Source organism: Pseudopodoces humilis, chromosome 12 (assembly GCF_049639895.1).
Source record: "Pseudopodoces humilis isolate 2021_Gansu_Grassland_sample_001 chromosome 12, ASM4963989v1, whole genome shotgun sequence".
Lineage (NCBI taxonomy): Eukaryota > Metazoa > Chordata > Aves > Passeriformes > Paridae > Pseudopodoces > Pseudopodoces humilis.
This window is the reverse complement of record NC_142211.1, coordinates 10,419,266-10,437,645: the sequence shown is the minus strand read 5'-3', so window position 1 is coordinate 10,437,645 and position 18,380 is coordinate 10,419,266. Positions and strand designations below refer to the sequence as shown.

Genomic DNA, 18,380 nt, shown 5'->3' with positions numbered 1-18,380 from the left:
GCCCATAAACACCTTCTACCTGCCCTCCGAGGCGCCTCTGCTGCCTCCCAGCAGCCCTCAACTGCCGCGGAGCTCCGGCGAAAGGCGGGCATCGCTCTCTTCACCCAGGAAAGGCGCATGAGGCAGGCCAGTCCCCACCTTTTTGTGGACGAGTGGCTGCCTCAACTGTTACTATACTTTCCGGCTGCGGGGCAGAGTTCTAACCCATCCCCACCGGTTTTCCTAGCGGAGGTGACCGGGTTGAGACCGCGATGGCTCCACCCCCGCATTCCATTCCTTACATAGTGTCAGAGAGGGGTACCACGAACCACGCTCCCCTTTCCCACCAGTCACGTAAGGTGCTCTCAGACTTGCACGCGTGACGTCGGGGAAAAAGAAGGCGACCGACACATCAGCGCAGCGTCTCTGCGCCAGGAGCGCGCGCACCATCCCCCACCCATGTAGGGATCAAGCTTTCCTTGGGCCATTCTATTTACGTTTATGGCGTCGATTTGCATAAGACTCCACCCCCCACCGTGGGCGAGCAGCCGGTACCGCCCCTTGCGGCCATGTAAAAGAAGAGGGGGCGTGACCCAGGGGTGGCTCGCGGCCTTCCTGGTGTCGTTTATAGGGTATACTCACTTCCGCTATCTGTTTAGAAGAGGTGCGATCATGGCGGAGCGTGGTCAACTCCCTTTCCCCGCTAAGCGCCTCTGCTGCAGACCTAGCTATGGCTCGGCCAGAAGGCCAGGCGAAGGGGCGGGCGGCACTGGCCTCAGCAGTGGGGCGCTCTGCGCCGGACCCTCCTCCGCAGCTGCTACTGTAGCTGCTGCTGCTGCTGCTGCCGCTCTGGGGTTGCTACCGCTCGGCAAGACCCAGAGCCCCGAGTCCCTGCTGGACATCGCGGCTCGCAAGGTGGCGGAGAAGTGGCCTTTCCAGCAGGTGGAAGAGAGGTTCGAACGGATCCCAGAGCCGGTGCAACGCAGGATTGTCTACTGGTCTTTTCCCCGCAGCGAGAGGGAAATCTGCATGTACTCCTCCTTCAACACTGGCGCCGAGGATCTCACCACCGCCCCCGGGGGGGCCGCCGCCGGTACCGCGCCCGGGGGGGGCGCGGACACCGCCGCCGGCGGTGGGGACCACCTGCCCTTTCGCCGGGGCATCGTTCTGCTAGATGGCGGCTATGTCGATAATGTCCTGCAAGTCGGTGAGTTATCGGCCGGAACCGCGTTGCGGAGCCAGGCTACGGCCACCCGGATAGGGCGCTGCTGGTCTCCGCAGTCGTGGGTCTCCCCCTGACGCGATACCTGCCTGTTATCCGGGCAGCCGCCTCTTGATGCGCGGCCCGGCGGCTGGAGCCACCCCACCTCCTTGGTGCGTGCGACTCCCCCCTCCCCCCCGTGGTACGGCCTTCACTCTCAGGCTGTAATTCGGGCCGGGCAACTTCCTCTACCAGTCTCCTCCTCAGATCCAGAACGTGGAATAACTCTGACAGGAGGGTTGGGCACTCTGCCCTTTGCCTGTCCCTTTAACTTTCCCGACGCGTTGTGCCCTCTCCATGCAATCCAGAGTGCGTAATCCCGTTTGGCTCCGCTTCCTTCCAGCTCCCCACATTTGGTAATCCGGGTCATCACCATACCCTGATCCACAATAGCAAGGAGATGCCTCCTCTTTCCCCCCCTTCATAACTGCTGGTTGAAATGAACCAGCAGAAGGGAGACGACGGGGGAAGAGGGCGGGAGGCGCCTCGATCCAAAATAAAGAATTAAAAGAGAGTGCGAGCCCCCAGGAGTGGGTGTGCGGTGCGGGGAAAGCTGCAAACAAAGGCATTTCTAGGGCGGCGGCGAGCCAGAGGGTGGAGGCGCGATTTACTCAGGCCCCACCACTGGGAGGGAAGGGGGGAAGTGGCTGTGACGGCGGGGAGCTGCTGCAGCTTGGGCGCGGAGGGACTCACGGATTTAGGATGAGCCCCTGCGTGACAACGGCGAGATGAGGAGAAAATCGCTGCTCTTTCTTCTTCTGGAGCAATACTTCCCTCCCCCTTACCGCTGCTGCTCCCGGACGAAGCGACCGTCGCCTTACAGTTTTTCCCCCTCTGCAAGCTAGTGCCCCCATGTTAATTCCTTCCTACCTCTGTTTAAAGGGCACTGGAGGTTGGTACTCTCCGCCCCGACGGGGGGCGGTTTTGCCTTGCCGTGTGTGTGAGAGCTACTACCCCACTCGCAAGCAGGCCCTTGTTGGGGTGATGGTGGCTGTGTGGAAGGGGTTTATGGCTTCCCCAGGAAACTTTCGCCGAAGTTGCTGCTCTTGCACTTTGTGCGGCCCGGGCGCATTACTGTACGTATCGCTATGCGCATTGCTGTGCGGCGGTGCCTCGCGCTAGAGGCGGCGACTGGACACTTTGTTCTTATTTTAACGTTTATGTTCTCATCGGTTTTCTGCCCCACACCAAAAGGGGAAACCGGACAAAAGACTTTATCGCTTCTCACTGCCGGCTCGAAAATTGGGGCAGGGCGGGACGGCGGCTCTGCGCGGACGGTCCTTCTGTCCCGCCCTATGCTGGGGCTGGATGGTCTTCTGGCGGTGCACTGACTGTGGCAGCTGCTCACCCTTTATTCGCGGCGCCGTGTGGGGCTGAGCCGTGCCGGATTATAGCGGCATCTCTGCTCTCGGTGCTGCTGCTCGGGCTTGGAGGGTGATGGGCTCTCCGTCGGCCTTGTCCACAGCGGATTTCACTTTGTGGGCAGCCTGCAAACTTGCCTTCTACTTTCTGAAGGGAAGCTATTGCTGTTCCTGGATTAAGCGCCCTTCCCTTCTGCCTAGGTGGACTTCAGCTTTAGATATGAGTGAGTTTTTTGTAGTGTTTATTTGTTTTTTTGTTGTTGTTTTTTTTTAAACTTTTTTGGTTTTACTCTTAAGGATTTTATTTATTTAAACTTTTTTATAAGTTTAATGTTTTGGCTTTCTCTTCTTTTTTTCCAATGGTCTGAGGTGCATTGGTGGTTCCCCAGGACTGGCAAAACCAGAAGCAGGACCTTTTTAGTTTGATTGGCAGTGCTGTGACTTTTTTTTTTTCCTTTTGCTTGCACTCTTGGCAAGCAATGAGGAATGGCAGAAGTGAACATAGGGAGGTGTTTCTTAGTTAATTACATTGAAACTAGGAATTCACTGTGAAAATAAAGCTAAGGTGTTATAAAAATGGATGCAATCTTTTCTAGGACACCCGTTGTGGGCTTGGCTTTGCTTGCTTTCAAGCAGTGGAATAGGTGTCAATGAGTAGGTGTGAATGAAAAAAAAAGTGGGTTTTTTATAGCTTCAAAAGGAAGTAATGTTGGGACGGGTCAATGTGGAGAAAGAAAATATGCATAAATACAACTGAAGTATTGACTGCTGCTTCTTTACTCCTTAACTGCATTCTAATATGCTATACCTACTACTGAAAATATTTTGGTTGGGTTTGGGTTTGAAAATTTTGTTTGCTTGTTTACCTTATATGGGCTTATTTTGGAAGGCTGCACAAAAATAGTGGAAGCTGATGATATGAAACATGTCAGTTGTATTGTTAAGGACATTGCCCAAATGTTTCAAACAGACATGGGACATTGTTCCTGCTGTATTTAGCATTGGTGCAGCTTTCCCTCTGGTACTGAAGGTCCTTCAATTGCCCCCAGAGGGCAACAAAGCTGGTGAAAAGGCTGGAAGGAATGTCCTATAAGGAGCAGCTGAGAGCTCTGGGTTTGTCTAGTTTGGAGAAAAGGAGGTTGAGGGGTAACCTCATGGCTCTCTACAGCTTCCTGAGGAGGGGAAGTGGAGAAGGAGGTATTGACCTCTTCTCCCTGGGATCCAGTGGCAGTATGCATGGGAATGGTTCACAGCTATGACAGGGGAAGTTCAGACTGGACCTGAGGAAGCATTTCTTTACTGAGAGGATGGTCAAACACTGGGACAGGATTCCTACAGTGGTGGTTGATGCCCCAAGCTTGTCACTGTTTAAAAGGCATTTGGACAATGCCCTTAATAACATGCCTTAATTTTTGGTCAGCACTAGAATTTTTTTAATTAATTTTAAGGAGAAAATGAATTGTAAATCTCTTCCTATCATAGTTTTTAAACAAGGAGTCTTCTTTTCTATAGAAGTTTAAATTGGGTTGACCTAACAAAATCTGTCGTAATTTGTTTTAGGTCAGTTTTCATGCTTCTCACACTTAATTTTTCCCTTAAATTAAAGGCTTTCCTCACTCCCAAGAAATCAGATTCATAGTTTGCTTTAAGTTTAGGAAAGGTATTCCATTGTGGAATGACACTGGCCAAATGCTAGGCGTCCACAAAAGTCACTCACTCACCCTTCCCTGCCACAGCTGGACAGAGGAGAGAAAAAATTTAACAAAGGCTTCATGAGTTAAGGACTGGGAGAAAACACTCCAAGGGCAAAATATGCTCAGCTTAGAAGTACAAAGTGAGTTTATTACTAACAAAATCAGAGGAGGACAATGAGAAGTAAAATAAGCCTTTAAAAACACCTTTTCTTTCCCTAAACTCTCCCTCCTTCCCACCAACAGCTCAGGAAAGACAGGATGTGGGGCGTTTGGTCAGTTCATCACCCAAGGTCTTCTTTTGCTGCTCAGGGAAAGGAGTCATTCCCCTGTGAGACTGTGGGGTCCCTTCCCACAGGAGACAGTTCTCCGTGAACTTTTCCAACATGGTTCCAATCTCACAAGCATCAGTCCTGCCAAAACTGCTGTGATGTGGGTCACTCTTCCATGGGGTGCAGTCCTCCAAGGACAGGCTGCTCCTGCCTGAAAGCAGGGGCCCTCTCTCCCCACAGGGTCTCCCACTGGATCACAACCTTCTCCAGGCATCCACCTGCTCTGGCGTGAGCACCTCCCCCACGGGCTGTGGGTGGATCTCTGCATCACTCATGGACCCCCATGGGCTGCAGGGGGACAGCCTGCTTCACCATGGTCATCACCATGGCCTGCAGAGAAATCTTGGCTCTGGCACCTAGAGCACCTCCTCTCCCTCCTCCACTGACCTTGGTGTTTCCATGTTGTTTCCCTCACATGTTCTCACTTCCTCCTCTTCTCTAGCTGGAATTCAAATTGTACTCTCACTTTGTTTTGATTTTCTTCTTAAATATGTTATCACAGAGACATTACCAACCTCTCTAATTGGCCCAGCTTTGGCCAGCAGCATGTCCATCTTCAGAGCCATCAGGAATTGGCTCTGCTGGGTGTGGTAAGAAGCTTCCAGCAGCTTCCTACAGAAGCCAGCTCTGTGGCTGTCCCATTACCAAAAACCAGGCCATACAAAACTAGCACATCTGTATATGATCTAATATTTTGGTATGTAGCAATTCTTGAATTTGGGACAGTTGCCATGCCAACAACTGATGCTTGTGTGCTCTCTGCGCTCTAACTTTAGGAGGTTGTCATGGGTGAAGATGAAGTTTACTGGAGAAGCTCTGCTGTTGAACCTCAAGGTGCAGAGAGGACCTCCTTGCTTTCTAAACTTAGAGTGGAGTCAGGGTGCGGCTAAATCCAGTTTTAGCCCTAGATTTTGTCAGTGGTTTAAGTAACTTTTTCCCTCAGGATTAAAGATGGTAAATCAGATATATAAAATGAATTATTTATTATGGCAAATGATCTTAAATAGAATTATATACTACACAGTATAAAAGCTAAAACTACTAGGAGTGTATAGTATAGTGCACAATATCAAAGCAATTATATTAAAGCAAGAAAAAAGAAACAATTATTAAGTAGAGATTGATTTAACTCACCCATACCAACACTTGTGGGCAGGTCTCTTTACCTCAAAGAGTATCCTTGGGAGATGTCCCCTTCCCAAGGAAGGCAATTTCATTGACTCACTCCAAGGAGGAATATGTTAGAACCCGACCATAGGAAACTGGACTGGACTTTGCTAGTGTGAAGTGATATGACTGCCAGTCGTATGTCACCAGGTCACCTTAGCAGCTTCTCTGCCAAATCTTTACCTCACTATCAGGATGTTGATTTGGCTGCTGAGCCAGACTGGTTTTAACATAATTCAACACCAAAACCACCATGTGACACCCTCTAGTTGACCACATTCTAAGAGCATCCAGGGCAGTGTCCTGCTACATTCTACCCCTTGACTTCAGTCAATCATCTTTACCTCATTAAGTAGTAGTGCAGGTACCTCTTGGCTACAAGGTATAAAAGTATCCACTGCATATATGTACATTATTTTCAAATGTGTTCAGATAGGTCAATCTCCTCAGTTTTACTATTTTTCTTAATTCACATAATTTGAAAGCGTGTTAGCTGAGTTATACATTACATATTAACATATAAAATTATTATAGAAATCAGTTAGAATTTAGCTAATAATAATATTGCAGCAGTAGGGTAAAACACTAAATTCAGAATGTCCATTGCGGTTGGGGACAATCCAAACAAGCCATCCTGCCAATGATGTTACCAGTTTGTGTAGGTCAGAATATTCCCTACCTCCTGAGTCTTGAAAATTGCAAGAAAGATGTGATGCAAACCAGCATCCAGGGGGAAGAGTTCATGAAGCCAGTCTTTAGGTTACAATGTCTTTGGGTAAGAAACAAGAAGAGCTGGAAGCCATGGTACAACAGCAGAGCTATAATGTAGTCGTCATCACGGAAACGTGGTAGACGATTCACATAGCTAGAGTGCTGCACTGGATGGTTACAAGCTCTTCAGAAGAGACAGGAAAGGGAGAAGAGGTGGAGGGGTGGCCCTTTATATTAGGGAGGGTTATGACACCATAGGTATTGAAACTAGTGACAACCAAGTTGAATGTCTATGGGTGAGAATTAAGGGGAAGGCCAACAAGGCTGACATTCTACTGGGAGTCTTAGTTCTTAGTACTGTGTCCAGTTCTGGGCCCCTCAGTTTAGGAAGGATGTTGAGATGATTGAATGCATCCAGAGGAGGGCAACGAGGCTGGTGAGGTGCTTGGAACACATGCCCTATGAGGAATAGCTGAGGGAGCTCAGGTTGTTTAGCCTGGAGAAAAGGAGACTCAGAGGTGACCTTATCACTCTCTACAACTTCCAGAAATGTCGTTGTAGTCTGGTGAGGGTTGGTCTCTCACCAGGCAGCAACTGACAGAATGAGAAGACACAGTCTTAAGCTTCACCAAGAGAAATATAGGTTGGATGTGAGGAAAAAGTTTTTTACAGAAAGTGTGATAAAGGACTGGAATGGTCTGCCTGGGGAGGTGGTGGTGTCACCATCCTTGGATGTGTTTAAAAAAAGATTGGATGTGGCACTTGCTGCCATGGTTTTGTTGAGGTGTGTAGTGGTTTTAAAGCACTAGCTAAAAAAAAAAAATCACTAGAAAACTTACTCATTTCCTGCTGTGAGATATGGATTAGGAGAAGGGCAAAATAGGCTTAAAACTTAAAAGGAATTTGAATTTTTTTTTTAGAAAGCTTATTAACAAAACTACAAGAATAAGAAACCAGAATAAAACTTCCAGAAACCCTTCTTCCCAACCACCCAACCATTCCCTTGTCTGATTGACAACATAGAGACAAAACCTGGTGGTTAAAGCAGTCCCTACTATATAGTAGCTTTTTTATCAGTCTTGGTAGAGACAAAAAAGTTCTCTTTTGTCATTCTATGGAGAGTTCTTCACAAGAAAACCGTTTTCTCGTGGCTTTCTATTCTTCTGATGCCATCTGCCTGGAAAACTGCCATCAGTCCTCTCGTCCCATTTTCACACCACTCTGAGGTGTGTTCATGGGCCATGAACCCAAGGGGTGTCATTTTAAGGATGAATTATTCAAAGGCAAATGTTCTCTTCATCTGTCTCTGTGATCATTTCTGGGAACAGAGGTTTTCTCTTTTTTCTCTTGTGGGCCATGAATCTTCAGCAACTCTTGCTTCTCTTTTTCTGTTTCAGCATCTCAGGATCACAACTACTTCACCATTTGCTCAGCTTCATCAATGGATACCTTTGCTCAGATCCATACTTTGAAATACTTCATTCCCCCCAAAATACTCTTTTATGAATTAAAGGAGTTTTTTTCAGAACATTATTGTCCATCTCCATAGCTTTAACAGAAGAATATTTCAGCTTATTAAGGCATCTCCTTTTCCTCTTGCCATCTGAAGTTTAATTCTTTCTTTCACTAACTGATAGATTATGTTGTCTCTTTACATGTTGATCACTTTCGCTTTCTTCTCTCTGGAAAAAGGATTAAATTGTGAGGTCTCATCTGGGTAGTGAAAGGGTTAAAATCTTGCCCAGGTCTTGTGGATGGTCACGTGATCTCCGCTGGGGAGTGGCTGGAGCTGTCTTCGATGGAGTATTTTCGGTGGCTGCTCTGGGGGAGTGTGGCCAGTGTTTCAGCAAGCCGTGGGCTGATGACTTTCCCTCCCTTTACTTGGCAGTTTCTGGTGGAACCCAGCGGCAGCAGAAACTGCGGCCGAGTCGGGGACTGGCCAGGCTTGGCAGTGTCGCTGTACAGGGCTCAGTGAGCCTTCCGAGGGGGCTCAGCCCCTCTGGGAAGGAGCTCCTGTCACTTCACAGTCTCCATCCCCCCCTAGGAGCCGCAGAACTCCGACTAGCCCCCGCTCCCCCCCCGTGTCCTTGTCTGGCCGGAGGGGAGGGGCCTGAACTGAAGGTCTGTTACCTTTTACAGCCGGAAACCAAAGAGAAACAGAAATTCCCGGGCTTAGGTTTTAAGGGGTGGTGTTCACAGGTTGATCTCGCTTTTCAATGGTCAAAACTACTGTCAGTCCTCAGAAATGGCCAGTTATTGGCCAGGAGTATTGAGAGACCGCCAGCTCTTCACCAGTCTTCACAGAAGTAATTGTGAACGCCGTTTATTTCTATCTTTAGCACACATTTTATAGGGTTCTACAGGGTCTGCAGGCAGAGGAAGCTACTATTGGCTAACACACACAGTTTACATTTTTTCTCCTACACACAAGGATATTGTTTTGCTTTACTCTCTCTTCTGCATGAAGGTTTCAAGGATTTTAGCCCTTAATATCATGACTTATTTCAAAGGCTGGTTTGTGCATACAGGCCTTTACTAATATATATAATATATCAACAATTCCCCCTTTCTCTTTTTGCACAAACCAGGCTTTGGATAAGATAACATACAACTTAGACTGTCATCTCAATTAACATTATAAGTAAAGTCCGTCCCCCTTCTAGCACATGAGACCTCAACCATCCGGTGATGCCCCAGCTGGCGAACCAACTTCCAATGGGGTCACTATCTTCTTTCAGGGCATGTAACCCATCCTGTAGCTGTTGCAGTTGCTTATGGATGGAAGCTGAATGATCATTAAGATTCAAGCAGCACATGCCTTCAAACTCCTCACAACCATGTCCTTGTGCTAAGAGCAAAAGGTCAATTGCAGCTCAATTTTATTATACTGCATGATGTATGCTACTCACATCGGCTGAAAGCTCACTTAACATTGTGGATGTTAAGTTCAATTCTTCCTTAGTCTAACAAGCGAGCCTTTTTAGAGTGGCTAGGCCTTAATTCATTCAGGCTTCGCTTTGACTGTTTGATGTTCTTCATTTTGCTAGCTATATTCAACAACTGATGTAAGCTTGGGTGGAACAAAGTGAGTTTCCCAAGATAACAGGGTCTTCTATGTGGACTAGCAGGAATCTAATTCCATGCTCTGTCTCCACAGATTAGGAAGATGGAACTAGGTAATCGCTTTGGTAATTGTCCTGTGAGATTACACCACAAATAAAGGCTTTACTTTCAGTGGTAGTAATGAGATCAGCTATAGGGCTGACTGCAGCTCAGTGCTACATTACTTTGTTAGAATGACTTTTTGTCAGGGGTTCAAACATTATCCATCCACCTGAGGTATTGGTGGAACTTAAATCTAATTCTTCTGAGGGTTGTAACATTGAGAACTTTGGTAATTTTTGCTTGCCAACAGGCTTCAAGTTGTCTTAATGTGAAGCCAACAGTGCAATTGCACTCTTGCAACATTGCCAATTGATTCAGTTGAGTCTCATTACTAACTAAACCTTTAAATGCTGGAGGATCCCATTCAGGGACTCCCATGAGACAGGTGCGAAAAGGATCTCCAGGTGTGGCTAAGCTCAAACACATTGACCTTTGGCCAGTTCAATGTGCCAGAGTGACCCATATGTTCTGTTGCTTTTGGATGTTAGTTAGCAGACAGTTGGTCAGGACTATACACAACACAATTACCATAAGCAGTTGATTCCATGTAAATGACATCATATTTGCAAACTCACAGCTAAAACTTTAACCATTAAATGAACTTTCAAAGATGCTTACACTACCTCTTGAAGGGGGAATACTTATACTTTATACTAACATAACAATTACTACACAGGCTAAACTCTTTATCTTAAACTATTATCTAACTACTTTTAACACACGTGCTCTGGTATATATGTAGTCTAAGCGTGAAAGCAATTTGCTGAAAGGGTAAACACACAACTACAATTTGCTTTATATACAGTTAGATGGAGTCTCTACACTTTTCTTAGATCTTCTACAGAATTTCTCTAACACAATTCAGTCCTGGAACGTTCACTGCTCCCGTGATGTCAGCTGGCAGCTGATCGGTGACTGAGGGCTTTGATGTTCAAGTTGTTCTTCAGATCCTTCTAAATCTTAAAACAAAGGATAACTGAAAAATTGGTAGAGACACAACATCATAATAACAGCATAAAATTTCTGTTGGTAAACTGTCTGTGTAGTGTTCAGACACAACTGTGTCCTGACAGGTCCACTTCTGATCCATGTCTGGAGTACCAAGGCTGTGTGATGACATCTCTGTTTACTGGATCTCGTGTGTTCAGAGGCAGACAGTCTGGTCAGATGGACAGGTGACCTTTTTGAACCTGCCAACAAAACACAGACACTTCTCTCCTTGAAGTTAATGAATTACACTAATCAAATGCTTTTAGGGCATCAATCTACCCCGTTTTCTTAAAAAAAAATAAAAATGAGATGTACTTCTGTTATAAACATCAACATTAACACAAAACCATATACACAGTTAATAAGAACTTATACCAGTTAAAAATCAATTAAATCATAAACATTATTAATAACATATGTAATATAAAACTACTATAAATTACTAAAACACTGCACCAGCATCCCATAGTTAGCAAACAAACAGAAACAAAAAAATCAGTGAAGGATTGGATAATTACCTCCGGAAATGATTCTGCAAGCCCACTTCAAAATTGATCCAGCTGTCATATTAATAGGGTCAAATTGCTGAGTCAAAAAGTGACTCAAATACTCTTTTGGTACAGAAAACATCTGGATCTGTTGGCAAACATTTCATCCAGGTAAAGTCAAGGCTTGGCCAGGGCCTTAGGCTTTAAACTGGAAAGATGCCTCTTAACATATTTCTAGAACAAGGTTCTCAATAGTAGCAGCTAGGAGATGCTTAAAGCACAGCAGACTGTTAAAATGCATTTGTATAAAGCAAATGATCAGAAGCCTTAGGTACCAGACCAATTAAACCATGCAGCAGTTGGTTTAATCTGAAGCCTCCCCCATGGCAGCTGATCCTCAGCAATGGTACATCTTCTTAAAATTCTGGAAACACTGAAAAATAAGAAAGCTATAACAAACAAAACTGCAGAGATTGCAACAACTCAATAGAACTCCCAATGAAGTCACGGGTGTCACAGACTGTATTCATTTCTGTCCACAAGCAGGTGTTCATCAGTGTTCTATCACAGTTGTTTCAGTTGTAGCTGTCTTCATATCTCTAGGAAAATAACTATACTTTGCAATTTAAACAAGTGTCTCAAATAAAACATAAAACAATTTAAATTAAACAATATTTAAACCTAACAATAATTATTTATGACAAAAGGCAATAACAAACTTAACTTTAAAAGAATATCTAAGTTAGAAAACTTAACTTAAAAACATTCAAGCCTAAACATTATAAAACTTGACTATCCTTAATTCTATTAACACTTAATCTATACTAAATAAAAATATAATTTAATCTTATTCTGTTACTACAAAAAGCAGCTAAAAGTTTGATATATACTTTTTAAACACAATATAACAATAACATGGATTCACTATAAAGATTATAAAAATGTAACAAATACATCACAATTCTATGCCATCTAGCTTTGAGAATAACCCACAATAACTGCAAATGTTACTAAAAACACCCATTCATAACAGGAATTTACTTAGTATATGCTCAAATTGGTTAGGATTTTAAAGTGCAGTTGTTTTCTAGAGAAAAACCACAGCACAGGATTTGGCAAGTTGCCATCTAGCTTTTGTAGCACTTTTCAGAAGCATCAAGTCCAATTTTTAAACTAAAACCCAAAATCCAAATTGGTGTATATGCAGTTATATGTGTTTTATATAACAAAAGGACTCACATTGAAATTACATTATTAAAATTGTGGAAAAAACAAGCAAATAGCTAATACATACTTTAACTTAACTTTGTCTTGTACAGTAAAGTTCTCTTAACTAATTATTTTTTAAACCACAAATCTCTTCTGTAGATAACATTAATTGGAAGGTTTTCCTAGAAGCTGTAAATCATACCATGTTTTAACCTTAGGTTCTAAAACCAATTATTGCAAGGCAACTTGTTAAACACTTTAAACACTTTTTTTTTTTTTTTTAACTTTCAAAGAACCACAATAATTTCTCCAGTAAAACTCTAAAAACTGCAATTGCATAAACTCATAATTACTTAAAACACAAAATTAACTCTAAAATGGTATATAAAAACATTTTGAAAACGCAATAAATCATGACTTTGTAACAAACTGGGTATTATCCCGGTGCTTTTTCTTAGAGAGGGAGCGGGGGGGTGAACTGCCCACTCTGCTGCTGCTGCAGCTCTGCTCTTATGTTTCTTCACATTCTCTACATACTCTCGCAGAGAGGAAAAACGGAGAGAAAGAAAAAAAAACCTCACAAAGTTAACTTTAACAAATGCAGTTTTTTCTTTCAATCTCTCTTGTTGTTCACCGATAGAGGAAAAAAGGGCACGATTTTACAAAAGCAGGCAATGTTACACGAAAAATCTCTCACAGCCAGGTGCTAACAGCGGCGATCATTGCAGCTTATCAGCCTGGCCTTGGAACTTTTCTTGCACTGCTTCTACCCCGAGGGTGCCTTTGTCCTCTGCTCACACCTCAGTCCTCCCCCATGTCCCCCTGGTTCGGGTGGAAACCAGTCTAAATTTGGCTTCTTTTCTTCCACGGTAGTAAAGATGGAACTTAAATAAGATTGTAGTGTTAAAAGTGACTCCAAAAGTGAAGCAAATATTTCTGGATGTATCACATCCTGCCATAACTGAACAGATTCTGTTCATTGTTTCAGTGTTCGCTGTGGAACTTTTTTCTCATTATTTTCTTCTCTTTGACTCTCCCTCCCTCTCTCCAAGGGCAGCATAGATAGGAGTGCTTGCCCAGCAGTGGGAGGTGAAGGCATCTGCTGCTGTGATGCAGGTAGAATTACGGGGCTCACAGCCTCAGCATATCTCGCTTTTCTGTTTTTTAAGGTATTAATTACAATCTGCCAAGTTCGACCGAGAGACACAGTGTCCTTGCTCTTTTTCGTGATTGCCGTTTCCCATATCAGAGCCGATATATCAGTCCGTTCTTGCACTGGAAAAAGTAGTGTGGGCACTGCAAATGCCCATGACAATTAGCTCATATAATGAGCATATCCAGGTCCTTTTCCCGGGCTGCTTCACCTCGTTTAACAAGGATGCTGAGAAGCAGTTTATCTGCCGCCGCACATTCTGCTTCCATGCTAGCGGCAAACCACGGGAGGGAAGGTTGCGACCCTTCTACTACACCCCCACCTCTCGGTCCCCCCCAGCAGCCTGAATTTCCACGTCCAACCACCCCGCGTCTCACCGCGCTCAGGCTGCCTATCCGGTGCCGATCCAAGCCCACGACTTCCCGCGCCCAGATCCACTCCACTGACTCCTAAGCCCCTCTGCCCACAGGAGGTCCCTGGTCGGAGCGCCAGATATTGAGAGGCCGCCAGCTTATTCACCAGTCTTCACAGAAGTAATCGTGAATGCTGTTTATTTCTATCTTTAGCACACCTTTTATAGGGTTCTACAGGGTCCGCGGGCAGAGCAAGCTACTATTGGCTAACACACACAGTTTACATTTTTTCTCCTACACACAAGGTTATTGTTTTGCTTTACTCTCTCTTCTGCATGAAGGTTTCAAGGATTTTAGCCCTTAATATCACGACTTATTTCAAAGGCTGGTTTGTGCATACAGGCCTTTACTAATATATAAAGTATATCAACATCCAAGTCTCAATTGGCACTGAGGATATTGTGAGAGAAGGCCTTTACACATCTTCCTGGTCAATGGCCAGCCTCTGCTTTCTGTTGCAAAAAATAGAGCTTCCCATCCAGTATGCCTTAATTTACAATGTACTCATTCACCCAATTGATATCAATGTTGTGGATTTTTCAACTGATCAATTTTTATCTTTTTAATTTTTGTCAGATGATCTACTTTGTTATTCCAGTACGTCTGTAAGGCTTGATCACTGCCATAAGCTTTGACACATCATATGTGGATTTGCTGGGATTGAGCCTGTAACAACAAACACTTCCAATTTTCCTTCTGCCAAACTCTTTGCCATTCACTTGCCATTCTAATGCTTCCCACTGACACAACCACTGTGTGGCACCAGCCTAAAATGAATAAGAATCAACATATATCATCCTTGCTTTTTCCTTTAGTGCCAGTGTAATGGTTTAGATTCGTCAATTTGAGTTTCCCAGCAAACACACTAAATAATGTGGTGGGTTTAGCGCTGGCTAAAATCACCAGTGCGCTTACTCATTTCTTGCTGTGAGATATGGATTAGGAGAAGGGCAAAACAGGCTTAAAATTTAAAAGGTATAAAGAAACTTTATTAACAGGACTACAAGAATAAGAAGCATCAGAATAAAACCTCCAGAACACCTTTCCTCCCCCTGCCCAACTTTTTCCTTTCCCAACTGACAACATAGAGACAAAACCTGGGATGTTAAATCAGTACCAACTATACAATAGTCTTTCATCAGTTCTTGTAGGGAGAGGAGTTTTCTCTTGTCATGCCATGGAGACTTCTCCACAAGAAATGGTTCTCTGATGGCTTTTCCTTTGCACAAATAGCAGCTGCCCAGGAAAAGTTCTTCCATCTTGAAATTCCTCCCATTTTCACAGCCCTCCTAGAGGTGTGTCCATGGGCCATGAACTCATGGGGTATTATTTTAAGGATGAGCTGTTCAAAGGCAAAAGTTCCCTTCATCTGTCTCTGTGATCATTTCTGGGAAACAGAGGTTTTCTTCTTCTCTCCCTGGGGGCAAAGGGTCTTCATCACTCTCATCTCTCTCTGTTCAAGCTTCTCATGGGATCACAGTTACTTCAACATCTGCTTGGCTTCATCAGTTGGTGCCTCTGCTCAGATCTACAGTTTGAATACTTCATCCCCCCATACTCTTTCATGAATTAAAGGAGATACTTCAGTGTATCATTGTCCATCTCCATGGCCCTGCCAGAAGAGCTTTCAGCCCCATTAGGGCATCTCCTCATTCTCCTTTTATCTGAGTCATGACTCCTTCTTTACTGACTTTGGTGTTTTCATGCTGTCTTTCTATGTGTCGTCTCTCTTTTTCTCTCACCCGAAGGGAGAATTGTGGTCTGCAGGTCTCATCTGTGCACTGAAAGGGTTAATAGCTCACCCAGGCCTGCAGATGGTTATAGGCCGCAGCAGTCAAGATGTTGGATTTCAGGCTGAGCTGAGCCCCTCCCTCTACCTGGCAGCCGCAGGGAGGGGGAGCTCGCAGGGAGGGGGAGCTCGGCCTGGGGCCCAGCAGACCATGGCTCAGTGTGGGCCAGGGTGGGGGGGGCTTAGTGTTGGCAAGATGTCAGCAGCTGTGGCTCAGCCCAGCCTGGGGCCAGAGCCCTCTGGCCTCCCATTCCCCACCTAGGAGCCACTGGGGTCCAGCCCGGTCTCTCCGTCTAGGCCACACAGGCTGCAGGGGAGTGGGGCTGGCCCCACCAGAGCTCAGCTGCCTTTCAAGGCTGGAAGCAAAGAGAGAGCTTTCCTGTGCTTGCTGTTTTTAAAATGTGGATCTCACAGAGGCGGATCTAATTTCTAAATGGTGCAAAATGTTGTCAGTTCTCAGAACTAGCCAGCTATTGGCCTTTCCCAGGCACAGAGGAAGCTCTCAGCAGCTTCTCTCAGAGAAATAATTTCCATGGGTGGTTTCTTACTTCTTCCCCAAATGCCAGTCGATGCAAAACTAGCCCAGCCAGCAATACAGCTTTTAACTCTTTCACCTGTGCACTTCCCATTTCTTCTTCTACTACTTCCATTCCTGTCTGAATGTTAAGAGCAACTGCTCTGTACTTCCATTTACCATCAATGCATTTGGCTGAGGCATCTGTGAACCAGACATCTTTAACTTCAGTCTGAAGTGAATGCAGGAGCATCCAGTATAGGACTAGTTCTATATGGATGTTCTAAATGTTTTGATGCCCTTGCCATGCATTACCTGCTCTCCCCTGATGAGGTAGCAATATGCATCTAGTCTTTGTTGCCTTAGCCCCATTACTGAAGACAAGGAGGTCTAGTAAACTTGTGATGTAAGTCACTATCTTAAAACAGGTGTTTTTTTCTGACTTAATTCTGCAAACATATAAACAGACCAGAGGCGTGTAGCCTTTCAATAGTAACTAAAGTGTAGAGAATTCTTTTGTGGTCAAGTCAGAACTGGTAAGAGGCCTCCTGTAGGAGCTGAGCAGTTGTACAGGATACTTTAATGAATTGGGTCAAATCAGATATAAGTTGAAGTGTCTCCTAATGTGGGCTTTTTAACTAATGCTTTTTTAAACCCTTCTGAAAAATGAAAAATAAAGTGTAAATTAGGGGGAACTTGAACTCTATTTGAAATATATTTTAAGATAATTGTGATGTGTACCATCACACTTTAAAAAGGAGAGCTTTATTTTTTATCTATTTGTTTTGGTTTAAGACAATTTTACAGGGTGGACACTGTGAGAAATGATGCTCACTTTTAAAATTTCAAAGGTTTATTAAACCTTAACAAAATACAACAAAAGACTGAACAAGGAGAAGAGCAGTGCTGGGAGCGTAAGACTAAACTGCCATGTGCTCATCTACACAATGTATGTTCTGTTTTTTATACTCTCGGCCCCTCCCAAAGTCTTATCAGTCAACTCCTTTTCTGCTGTCCATTGGTGGAGATCATTTTCTTACAACTTGATTGAAGGTCAGGTTGCCATGCCGCACCTCCTAGTAACAAGTCCACCCTCCCCAAATGCCCTGACCATTGACAACAATACAAGGGGGAAGGGAAAGAGAACTATGGAGAGAACATAATAACATAACTATGCATCTATAAAACTTTTCTTAACATATACATACTGTTCATCCCTTAATTGTGAAAGCCAACCATCACATTACCCATCTATAACAGCACTCTAAAAGGAGTTACCTCCCCTTTAGTTTAACCAATCCCTTTCCACCAATAAGGAGAAGCAAATATGAATAGATATAAGTGAAAAAATAGCAGTTTCATAAAAAAAAATCAAAATAGCAAGAGGCAAAAAAATAACAGCAATAGTCACAAATTACAAAGTTGCTGAAATCTTGCAGACTCCCTGGGAACAGAGAGAAATTCAAAATGCTGGAGTAAACCCACCCACCCCCCCAATATGGCACCCTCTGCAGGTGACCATGTTTTGGAAGGCAAAGGGGAAATGGCAGACAAATGCTCCCCCCAAGATAACTCTTCCTCAGGAGACTGTGCAGTCTGGGAAACAAAAGAGAGATAATAGACAAATCCTACTTGGCTCAACTTTCCCCCTGAAACAAAAAACCAGGAAGGTAGGAGCTTACAAAGCAATTTTAGTGGCAGATGGGAACTGCTGGCACATGTGGGCTCAGCACTGCCACTCGCTGCCACCTCCTGCCATGCACTGGACTCTGCTGGTGTTAGTGCTGCTGTCTTAGGCCCTTGCTCTAATGGAGGGGGAAGAAGACCGACTCCTGAACACCAATGAGCAGTGGCCTGACCCCAGACTGGGTCTGTGCTGCTGATAGATGTTGCAAAATTCACTCTAAAACATTTTTTGTTTGCAAAATGCAGCTTCTTGGGTTGCTAGTCAGCCAAGTTGTGTGAAGAGCTTTTACAGTAACCTATTGATTACTTGCACAGCAGTTGCTTCAATTAAGTACTTAGTTTTCCTCTCATATTTGAGGAATACAGTACATTGCTTTAAGGGGGTGACAAAGTAGTTTTAGTGAAACTCATTGTCCTGGGGTGATTGTGATGTTAAATTGTATCCCCATTCGTCTGCCTAGCCCAGAAATA

General features: G+C 44.5%; 1 protein-coding gene across 1 annotated transcript in view; it reads left to right on the top strand.

The window, feature by feature from the left end:
• The first annotated feature begins 605 nt into the window (after window positions 1-605).
• The window catches only part of LOC148183361 (zinc finger SWIM domain-containing protein 6-like), a 262,132-nt gene continuing 244,357 nt past the window's right edge, over window positions 606-18,380 (top strand). Inside the window, exon 1 of the mRNA XM_088061497.1 lies at window positions 606-1,186. Within this exon, the coding sequence (XP_087917623.1) occupies window positions 652-1,186 (535 nt within the window). The 5' untranslated portion in view covers window positions 606-651. The remainder of the gene's footprint in view (window positions 1,187-18,380) is intronic.